We start from the raw sequence: 11,610 nt of genomic DNA, 5'->3' as shown, positions 1-11,610 counted from the left end.
CTCCAAATCCATGTCTCATATTTTTTTATACTTAACAAGATATACTACATGGCCAAAAATATATGGACACCCCTTCTAATTAGTGGGCTCGGATATTTCAGCGACACCCATTGCTAACAAGTGCATAAAATCAAACATACAACCATGCAGTCTCCATAGACAAACACTGGCATAGAATGGGTTGTACTGAAGAGTTCAGTGACTTTCAACGTGGCACTGTCATAGGATGCCACCTTTCCAACAAATCAGTTCGTCAACTTTCTGCCCTGCTTGAACTGCTCCTGTCAGCACTTACAGTCCGAGACGTTTCCTCTTCACCAACAATAGCTCAGCCACGAAGCAGTAGGTCACACAAGCTCACAGAACGGGGACCACCGAGTGCTGAAGCGCGTGGCGGGTGAAAATCGTCTGTCCACAGTTGCAACACTCACTACCAAGCTCCAAACTGTCTCTGGAAGCAACATTTGCACAAGAACTGTTCGTCGGGAGCTTCATGAAATGGGTTTTCATGGCCGAGCAGCTGCACACAAGCATAAGATCACCATGCGTAATGCCAAGTGTTGGCTGGAGTGGTGTAAAGCACACCGCCATTAAACTTTGGAGCAGTAAAAACGCGTTCTCTGGAGTGATGAATCACGCTTCACTATCTGGCAGTCTGACGGACAAACTTGGGTTTGGCGGATGCCAGGAGAACGCTACCTACCTGAATGCATAGTGTCAACTGTAAAGTTTTGTGGAGGAGGAATAATGGTCTGGGGCTGTTTATTCTTGGTTTGGGCTAGGCTCTGTAGTTTTAGTGAAGAGAAATATTAATGCTACAGCATACAATGACATTTCAGAGAATTGTGTGCTTACAACTTTCTGGCAACAGTTGAAGGAAAGCCCTTTTTTGTTTCAGCTTGACAATGCTCCGTGAACAAAGTGAGGTCCATAAAGACATGGTTTGTCGAGGTTAGTGTGGAATAACTTGACTAGTCTGTACAGAGCCATGACCTCAATCCCATCGAACACCTTTGATGTGAATTGAAACGCCGACTGCGAGCCAGGCCTAATTGCCTGATATCAGTGCCCGACCTCCCTAATGCTCTTGTGGCTAAATAGGAGCGAATTCCCACAGCCATGTTGTACAATCTAGTGAAAAGCCTTCCTAGAAGAATGGAAGCTGTTATAGCAGCAAAGAGGGACCAACTTCATATTAATGCCGATTGTTTTGGAATTAGATGTTCAACAAGCACATATGGGTGTAACGATCGGGTGTCCCCATACTTTTGGCCATGTAGTGTACATGGAAAACGAGAGGAATCAGAGACGATACATACCCTAGCTCCGCAGCACTTTTTAGAGCTTGCATACATTTATATTGTATAGCATCAAATTTCACCTTCGAAAACCCGGAAAATTCTTCCTAGACCCAGAATAATCAACGATTCGGATCATTTTTTGCAGTATGGTGAGGAACCTCTACCTTATGTTCCCATAAGCTTTAGTAAAAATCCAATCACATTTTAGAGAATTATCAACTCAAAACCACGAAAATACCCTATCTTCCAACTATAAAAAAATGCGTTAAAGTGATCCAGAATCTGGATCCTGATTTGGATCCAGACTAAGTTTATGGAGGACTATCCAATACTAACTTTTCATTTTGTGTACTTCGGCCTACTAGTTTTCGAACTGTGATTGTGATTGTGATTTTCTTATAGCAAAGCCACATCAGGCTATCTGCTCAGCCCACCGAGGGGAAAGTTTTCGAACTACGCGTGCGGAAACACACACAGATTCAATTGCAATACCTTCTCTTTTCCTCCGGAAACGAGAGTAAAACTTATAACAACAGATTTACAGCCTGAATTGTTGGTTAGCAAAAATGCTTGCTACGCTTATATTTATCTCCTACTGAAATATTTTCATTTTAAATCATCACTAGTGCCTAACAATTATTGAACTGAAAGCTACACATGGACTATCTGTGTTCTGCCTACTTTATTCACGTTTCATTATAAACCTCCAGTTTACCCAAGAGTTGGCGGTGGGTGGTAATGACTAGCTGCCTTCCCTCTAGTCTTACACTGCTAAATTAGGGACGGCTAGCACAGATAGCCCTCGAGTAGCTTTGTACGAAATTCCAAAACAAACAAACAAACAAACCGTTAAGTTACTTAGGGGGCATATCACCTGTAATTACAGTAAGTTAGACACAAAATGGGTACAGATAACATTTTCTTATTGTTCTAACTACTTGTTAGCTACTCAGTACCTAAAAAATAAAACATTATTCTAATCCAACAGTGGTGTGTTTTGTTTTTAATATTAAATACAAATTTGATATGTTCTGAAAAAGAACGAAGGATCTTTAAGTATGGATGCTTATTCTAAAATAGTTTTGACATATTGCTATGGTATGACATTTTGATTTCGGTTGTCGTTAAAGGAATATTTTTAGAAAATGTAAGTGACTTTTAGTTTGTTTTATTATTAAAAATATTAGTCTTTACTGCAATTTTCTGTTTCCACTTTTCTTTTTTTTTTTTTTAGATCTGAAGCCATTAAACGAAGTTTGTTGATTAGGCTTAATATCAGTTGTTAATATTACTAATAAGTATTTGAATACTACTGGTCCTAGTGCTTTTTAATGTTACTAGTTTTAAACATTACAAAATTAGAAAATATCAGAATATCAAGGTCACAAAATCTAAAGATAAATTTGTTTATCGAATGCAAATCAAAGTATAAAATTGATAGTTTTGTCTTTAAATTTTTCAGAATATCCAAAATCAAAGTATAAAATTGATAGTTTTGTCTTTAAATTTTATTTTTAAGTTTTGTTAACAAACATAGAAAGAAACACCTTAACCTTTCTAGGTTTTGGGTTTTGTTTGAATTAAGTTAATTGCCTTAAGGAAAATCAAGAATTTTAAGTTAGAAGCAAAAGTGATAAGCTTAACCAACCTAAATATCTAATAATAAATTTAAATAGATTTTTTTTAAGAGTCAGCTGTTAGATTATAGAAACAGACTTCAATAACTTGAGTAAACTGCTATTAGTTTACAGACTTATAAAAGAAAACCTTAAAATTTGCTGATAGATAACTTGCTTAATTTGTGATATTTGTACATATAATTTAAAAACAACAAAGGTCTTTGTCCATCTGCACTCTCCCTTCCAATAAACAGAACTTTAAAATGAAATTAAAACACTCAAAGCCAGTCCTTATTATTCAAATATTTATTAAGCTTTTTCTTGAACTCTCTTTAATCAACTGCATTCACCATATCTTAAGGTATCCAATTCCGTAGGCCAATGACTGTTAGAAAAGTAAACATGTTTAAGCTGAAGATAACTCCTAAGTTTATATTTGTATCTCCTTGTCCTACCATTTTCACCATTAAATATGGTAAAAAGATTATACATCAATATCATAAATTTTCTTAACAATCTTGAACACCTCATTTGGGTCCCATCTAACTTCTTTTTCAGAATAAAATTTAAGAGATCTTAGCCTTTTATTTTTTACAGACACCCTTTACATTCTATATACCATCCTAACATCCCTCTTTTGAATCTGTTTCAACAGTTCAATGTCCTTAAGCCCAAGACTAAACAAGAATCCAAATGATGCTTAAACAGTAAAGTAATAACCTATGTAAGAGTTATTTTCAGTCTTTCTGTAAATTCTGAAATGAAGTGATCAACTTATTATCCCACTTCACTGAAACTAAATCTTGGCTTTAAATGTAACCAAGTTCCAACACTTCCAATTATATCATAGTTTTCAAATTGAATGTGAGCCCTTTCCTTATCTATTTTATTTCTTAAACTTGGAGCTTTAGAATAAAAGCAACTAAATTTATTGTTGAACCTGTTATGTTTACCTATAAACCTTGCATGCTCTATACTGTTTTCATTCTAATAGTAAATTGTTTTCCCAAAGCTATCTCCAACTTATGCTGAAGTAAGCAAGTTTTGCGAGTTTACTGTACTGTATTGTTTTTCTGAGTCTCCCAAAATTCATCTTCATACCCACTCACCTGACCTTATAAATTTCACCCCTGACCTACCACTTCTAACCATACTAAACTAATAGTTTTTATTTTCATTTATATATCTACTCAACCATTTTTTTTACATTTCTCCCCATTCTTTCTTAAAAGTGTAAACTTTTAAGATAGAGTGCTTGATAATTTATAGTGTGTTCTTGAGAAACCAGATTTTATTGTAACATTTCAGAGAAACCTAGATTATTGTTGTAATAGTGGATGTTAACTGTTGTTATGACTAACTCATTGCATAACAATATCACTGGTGAATAGAGCATAAATGTTAAATTGCACAGGCCCTCTGAAGAAATCTGAATTAATAAAAAACAATAATGAAAAAATCACAATGAAAATCTTTCAGTTACTAGGTGGTTGGCTTGATCATAAATACTAATTTCATTTAGTTGATTATTCCAGTTATCCACTAAATGAAATTAAGGTTAATGAAAATAATTGGAAACCTTGATTTTGATTATTTTATTAGTATTTTGATATTAATTGTTTTAATTATAATTTTAATTTCTAGGTAGTTGGAATAATCAAAAACAGTAATAATTAACAATGCAGGTTGATTATTTTCATGATATTAATCAATTTAATTATAATTTAATTTAATTGATTACATGGCAGTTTATACTCATAGTTAAACATAGTTCTCATTATGTTTGGCATAAAATGGTGTAGATTATTATACTAAGTATGACAAGATTATTTATTTGATAGATATTGCACAGAAGAGGCCAGTTGAAATAATTAATCTGTAGTGTATATTTAATATGTTTTGGAATATAGGAGATCTCTATTGTTAAATAAAGGAGTAACCTTAAATGTTGGAAGTAACATGTAGTTAAAAGCTTTAAAAGCCTCACTGCTAGCTTTATTCTTTTATAGAAGTACATACCTCACTGAGATTGTCTTTGGGTCAGTGTATGAGAGGGAGTAAGTTGTGGGTCCTAGCTGGGTTCTTTTGGAGCTCTGCAACATATGGTCGCAAATTATTACACTTCAAATGATATATTTAGTTGATTGATTCCTGTGTTCACTTACTGTAGGTTTTGCCAGTGCTCTGTACCATAAAATCAAAATGTCAGCTGTTAAAAGGTCATAATTATGGGGAATTTTAATTTCATGTGTATAAATTGGGAAATGTTTGTCATACCATGAGGGAGACAAGTTTTTAGAAACTATTTAAGATGATTTTCTTCACCAATTGAACATGAATTCTTCAAGGGACAGATGGTTGATAGGGTGGAGACTGGGGAATATCTTTATGTAAGTTATCATTGCTCAGTTACTTTTGATATTTTGCTACTAATTGAGATCAAGAATAATGAGGTTTTGGTCACAAGTTTAAAAGAAGTTAGTTTTGAAGAGTTGTGAAAAGAATCATCTATTGTAAATTAGAAAACTGGATTAATTAGAAACATTGGTCAAATGTGGAAAATTTGAAATAAATATTTAAAACAGACATATTCCTTTTAGGGAAAAAAATGTGGCTGCAAATAAAAACCAGGTTAGCTCAAAAATGATATAAGGGATAAATTTACAGAAATGCATCATAAAGAAATTTAAATTGACTGCGATGATAGAGGACACAGAGGATTATATAATATTAAGATAGTTTTTGAAACAGGAAATTAGGAAGTGAAAAAGAGTATATGACAAAAGTTTGGCTGAAATTGTAAAATTTAACTGTAAGGATTTCTTTAAATACATTAATGTTAAAAAAAATATTATGGGACAGTAAAGGAAGATTCAAACCTGAGATGATTATGTTATTAAATTTTACATTTTCTTCAATTTTTGTAATAATGATTTAAGCAGTATTTCTCATCTTTACCAGTTGCTAGATGGAAACTAGATTGAACAAGATCACATCATATTAATTCTAAGCTTGTTAAGTTTAAAGAATGATAAGAATCCTTACTCGCATAATATTTCCCCAAGGGTTTGTAGGAAGCTAGACATGGGATATGTGAACCACTTGCTACTATTTTTATTAGTTCTTGAATAGCTGGCAAATGCCAGAGGATAGAAAGTTATTTAATGCCACTGCTGTTCTCAAGGGAGGTGATAAAAATTGTCCCAGTAATTACATCAGTTATGAGAAAAGCTTGGGGAAGTCTGATAAAAGAAACTTTATGAAGTTATTTGATGAAGTTTACAATTTTATTGGATAGTTGACATAGTTTAAGTAAGGGAAAAATCTTGTCTCACTTTATCTTTCAACAATTTTGAAAAGGTTCATCTTACAGATGAGGGTAAGAGTGTAGATGTGGTTTATGGGGATTTTTAGGAAGAATTTATCAAGGTACCACATAAGAATCTTGTTAAAAATGATCTTTATGTGTGTAGGACAGAAAAGTTGGAAACATAGTAGCTGGATAGAAGAAAGCATAGGTTTGTTATAAATGAAGTTCAGTCAAGTTAAATTAATGTCAGAAGTGAGGTATCTTAGGGCTCAGTGTTAAGACATTTGATTTTATATATATATATCAGTGACATAGAGGAAGGAATGGGCAACAAATTACTTAAATTTTCTGAGGATATTAAGGTCTAAAGTGTTGTCTGTGAGGAGGATACTGTTGTTTTACAAAAGGATTTTGATCATTTGGTGATTGTGACAAGTAACTGATAAGTTACAAATACAAGCTAATGAACATGAATTATGATGCATTTAAACTATATATATATATAATTTTAATGGAAATAACTTTAACAGCATTGTAAAAGAAAAAGATGTTGGCATCATCAGTCTCTTAAGCTCTAACCAGTATACTGTTACTAATAGCAGAGCAAATAAGAAACATACAGAAATATTGAATACAAGTTTTAAGAGATTATAATTTCATTGTCTGTATTGCTTATTAGACCACATTTGAATTGTTATATTTGGTTTTAGACTATTTATTTTAAGAAAGACATTGGATTGTTGGATTGGACTTGTATGAAGGCAAATAGAATAATACCTGAGATGAAAAGTTTGTCATAATAGTGCATTAAGATTTGTGAAATTTTCTCTTAAAAAAAAAGTTAAATGGAATCTGATTGAGGGTTTTAAGATTTCAAGGAAGTAATGGTGAGAATGATAGTACTGAAGGATATATAAATTTTTACAGGGTAGGAGTCATCTTCAGCTAAGATAGTTTTATTTTTCAAACAGGGTAATTAAAAGTTTGAATGGGCTGCCTTCAGGTGTGATGGAAGCAGTAAATGTAAGAAGGGATTTGATAAATATTTAAATGATGATTGTTAGCTTTGAGGTTTTGTTTTAGGTTTAGTGGATGAGGCAGCCTAGGGGACCAAGTGTTATGTTAATTCAGAATGTTCTTGCTTTCCTTACTTTTTCTGTATAATTGGCTTAAGTAGAATATTTATAAATTACTTTTTGAGCCATTAACTTTATACTGAAAGATAATTGTATTAGGTTTCATTAACAGTTCACGAGAAAAAGAAACTTCAAATTTTTTAAACTGTTCTCTTGTTTCAGAATTGTGAAGAAAAAGAAGCATCATTTGTGGTCCTTTCTACATGTAATTACCTGAAGAAATTCCTATGGTTTATGATACTCTGCTTTTAATCTGAATGGATGATGGCATCAGCAACAAAAAGAGCATGGAAATTACGTGAGAATTTTTGTTTCTTTGTTAAATATAGTGTAGGTTAATTCTTATCTATCTATATCTGTAAACTACATTTTATTTTTCTACTTCATTGATTCCCCAGTCACAAGTTAAATGTGGTAGAGTGCTTAAAGATGTACTGTACTGAGTCTCTGGGAGTTTTTATTCTTTAGTAGTATTTATTAATGTAAAACAATTTATATGTTTTCGAGATAAGTACTTCTGTTATTTACTATATTCCTTTAGTCTTCATAAGATGTTTAGGATCTTGATATTTTTATGCCGTATTATCTAACAGTGCTTTATGTGTTATTAAATACAAAGTGAAAATTCTCAGTTAATTATATTATTATTAATTTCTGGACTTTTCTTTTAGGACAATTTATGTTATTTAGACTATCTTCTTTTTTTTTTCCTTTTAAGCTAGGACTACACTAAACTTAAGTCTTAGCTTAATGATAACCCTATGACATCTTAGATTTTTAGGCTGTACAAATTAAGTCTCACTTGAAATATGTGTGTGTGTTTGGTATGCTCATCTAAGTGAGGATATGGACATTGGAAAGTGTTTCAGAAAAAAAGTCTATTACAATGAAGCTGATTCTGTAGTTGAAAATAATTATGGGAATAGATTAAGACATCTTGTTTTCTTATGAGAAAAGAAAGGAAAATGGGGATTTTATTGAAGTTCACAAGGTTAACATTATCCACGAAATCAATAGGATAAAGGCAACTGATTTCTTTGTGCTGTATTTTGAAAATGAAGTTAAAGATATGCTAAGCTGTAGTTAAGATGCTTTTATTTTTAAACAGGATGATTGGTTTGTGGAATGAGTATTGTCATCAGCAAGAGTGTAAGTTTGGTACTTTCAAAGAGTTTAAGAATGGAATTGATTATTTCCTGAAAGATACAGGGTGAATGTAAAATAAATGAAAAATATTTTAATTTTTAACAATGATTTTTGGTGATAAACCCAATACTATCTCGCAAGATTTGGCCATCTTAGGAAATTTAGGTTAGTGCTAAATTGGTATACTAAATTATCTCTATAATAAAATTATAATAATAAAACACCAAAAATAATAAAAAGAAATATAACACTTTAGGATGAAAGCTAAGCAGCCTATTGGACAAATATGACTGTCACATCCACCACAACTAAACTTCAAAAAAACAAAACCAGCATTTATCATTTAAACTCTCTTAAAGTCATTGCATTCTCACATCTGAAGACAACCTATTCCAAAGGTCAACATTTTTCTGTTAGAAAAATAATACAGTCTTAGCTTAGGATGACTCCTACCTTATCAAAATCTATATTTATATCTTCTTATCTTACCACTCTCACTGTTAGGTAAAGAAAAAATAATGCATTAGCACGGTTAGTTACCATAACAATTTGATACAGTTCAATCAAATCCTCTCTAACTCTTCTTTTTTCTTAAGAGAGAGTAATTTCAGAGATAGTAATCTGTTCTCATATGACAACCTTTCCATCCCAAGTATCATCCTACTAATTCCCTTGAACACAATAATAAAATGAAGCCTAATTAAGTGACATATACAATAAAATGGTGAACTCTTTTGGCTAATACCAAATTTTTTTTATAAATACAACCTAAAATCTTATTTGCTCTACTACTAGTAGCAACATTTCTAGAATGGTTTAAGAGATTGAACAACTAATACATCAAAATTCATTTTTTTCTTAACACTGTTAAGGTTATTCCCTTCAAAGTCATGCTCAAAATTTAAATTGTTATAACCCACATGTAGTATTTGAATTTACTATATTTAAGAGCCACTTACTATTTTTTCATTCAACTTAACATATAATCTAAACACTTTTATAAAGTAAGAATATTCCATTAGTCTCTGTTCCATGAAGGTATTATTTCACCACATTATATATGTATTAGATCTTTGTTCTCCCACAAGATGAATCTCTGCCCAGTGAGTCATGTTGCAGAGAGCATGACATGAATGCACTTTCCAACAGCTTGGGTGTCACCAGTTTTGTATAAATCACAGATGTTGCTGACAAAGATGAAATCACAAATATCTACTGATTCTCAACACGTGTCATATTAAAATTCACATTTATTATGATACTGTTCTTCTCTTTAACAAATGAGCTGTTATTGAATGATCCCAAACAATTCAAACTTGGATTCATTTCCAAATGGTATGTGTGTTCATCTGTAGTTTTTTCCACTTTTTAAGTTCTAATACCCATTTCAATCTTTTTCTTTTTTACCCTTGTTAATAGCATTTTCTGTGTAGTTATGTGTCCATTGAAATCACTTCATAATATATATTTTATTGTTTTTGAGATTGCATTTACATCTGTATTTACAAGACTGTTAATAATGTATTTACATGACTCTCATTTCATTTTTTCTCACCTTAAGTACATAACATTATTGTTAGTGTTTTTTAAACCTCAGCCACTTCTGTTATTACAACTACAGAAGTTTTGGACATTGAGGAATTTCCTGAAGTTTTGAGTATTGTAATTAATATGATGATATTTTTAATAAAGAAGCAGTGAGAGGAAAACTCCTGGGAGTTAAAGATGTGTTAGTTTGATTTTTTAGCATGGTTTATTGAATTTGTAATTTTTAACTTAGTTTTAGAAAAACAATTCATAATCTACTTATTGTAATTTAGTATAGGAACATTTCATTTATGGACTGAGGCATCAAGTTAGTGTTTGTCTTCACTTTCTGAAAACGTTTGATAAGATGTATTATAAGAATTCAGTTATTTGTTGCATGTTGGGTACTTTGAGGGGTCATGATAAAAATATGAAAGTTTAGAAATTGGCTTAGTGTTCTTTAATAATGCAAAGAATGATGACAAATGGTCATTTTTCTAACTCAAAGAACATGGCTTATGGGATACTTCTCTTAGATATATATTAGGACCTTTGATTATTATTTCATATATTGATTTGGTTAACTTCATAGGAAGTAGTAATTCTAACTTTGCTAATGATATTAAAATACTGAAAATATTTTATTATTTATTTGAAAATGCCTTGATTTTCTAAAAAAAAAAAAAAAAAAAATTGTAACAGTTTAATGGGTGATCCAGAGTAAAGGAGATTACATTTTTATATTAAGGAGTATAAAGTTATAAACCTGGGGTATTAAGATTTCCTGTGTGACAAGAGCATAATATTGTGGTACAAGAGAAGGATTTATGTATTATTGTTGATAAAATCTTAATATCCTCTAATGAGTATTTAGCTTAATTAAAAAAAGAGAAATTTTAGTTCTTGGTTTTGAAATTGAATTTAAAAACAAGAGGTTTAAAATTATTATTACCTTGTCTGGGACTCCAGAGAGTCCTCATTTGGAGAAAATGTAATATTGTAAAAAGAATTTAGAGATGGGCTGAGCTACTAAAATGATACTTGATTTGTCATTTAAACTATGAATAAAGACTTGAGAATTTTTCATATGTTTTCTCTGGAACGTAGGGGTCTGTATGGCTCATTAAAGCTTCACCCTTCAGACTTGTATTCAGATGGTTGCAAGTTATAGGCTAACCCATATCATAGTGTTGTCCTTGGGTATGTGGCATACAGGTGTTAGCCAAGGGCTAACCTGCTCCGTACTGACATTTTGTTTGTGGATAATGTATCACTATTCTCCTCTGCTTTTGCCAGTTAAGCAGGAGTTCATCATTAAGTCCTGTTGACTAACAGAAGAAATAGGTGGGACTTCAGTGAAATGCTCAAAATTGTTAATAGTTAGAACAGTCATCCCTGTTTTGTGGCATTATTATTTTTGGTTAAAGTTATACATTAGTGGAATGATTTACCTAATTTATGTGTTTTTTTTATTTATTTGACTTCTTTTTACGGTGTTAGCTGCATGTAATATGTAGGCAGTAGTTAGGCTGGGTGAAAAACACTGTGATCACAAAATAAATTTTTAGATT

General features: G+C 31.7%; 1 protein-coding gene across 4 annotated transcripts in view; it reads left to right on the top strand.

Annotated features, from left to right (window-relative positions):
• The first annotated feature begins 2,203 nt into the window (after window positions 1–2,203).
• LOC143256806 (katanin p80 WD40 repeat-containing subunit B1-like) overlaps window positions 2,204–11,610 on the top strand; it is a 75,510-nt gene continuing 66,103 nt past the window's right edge. The window contains exons 1-2 of one of the 4 annotated variants that reach the window (XM_076514504.1): window positions 2,204–2,448; window positions 7,529–7,664. In XM_076514504.1, the coding sequence (XP_076370619.1) occupies window positions 7,628–7,664 (37 nt within the window). In that variant the 5' untranslated portion in view covers window positions 2,204–2,448; window positions 7,529–7,627. Of the gene's footprint in view, window positions 2,449–2,520; window positions 5,311–7,528; window positions 7,665–11,610 lie in introns of those variants that run through there. The other 3 variants (XM_076514499.1, XM_076514500.1, XM_076514501.1) reach the window with 3 other exon arrangements.

Source organism: Tachypleus tridentatus, chromosome 7 (genome assembly GCF_004210375.1).
Source record: "Tachypleus tridentatus isolate NWPU-2018 chromosome 7, ASM421037v1, whole genome shotgun sequence".
Taxonomy (NCBI): Eukaryota; Metazoa; Arthropoda; class Merostomata; order Xiphosura; family Limulidae; genus Tachypleus; species Tachypleus tridentatus.
The sequence above is the reverse complement of the archived record's forward strand: the minus strand, read 5'-3'. Positions and strand labels throughout refer to the sequence as shown.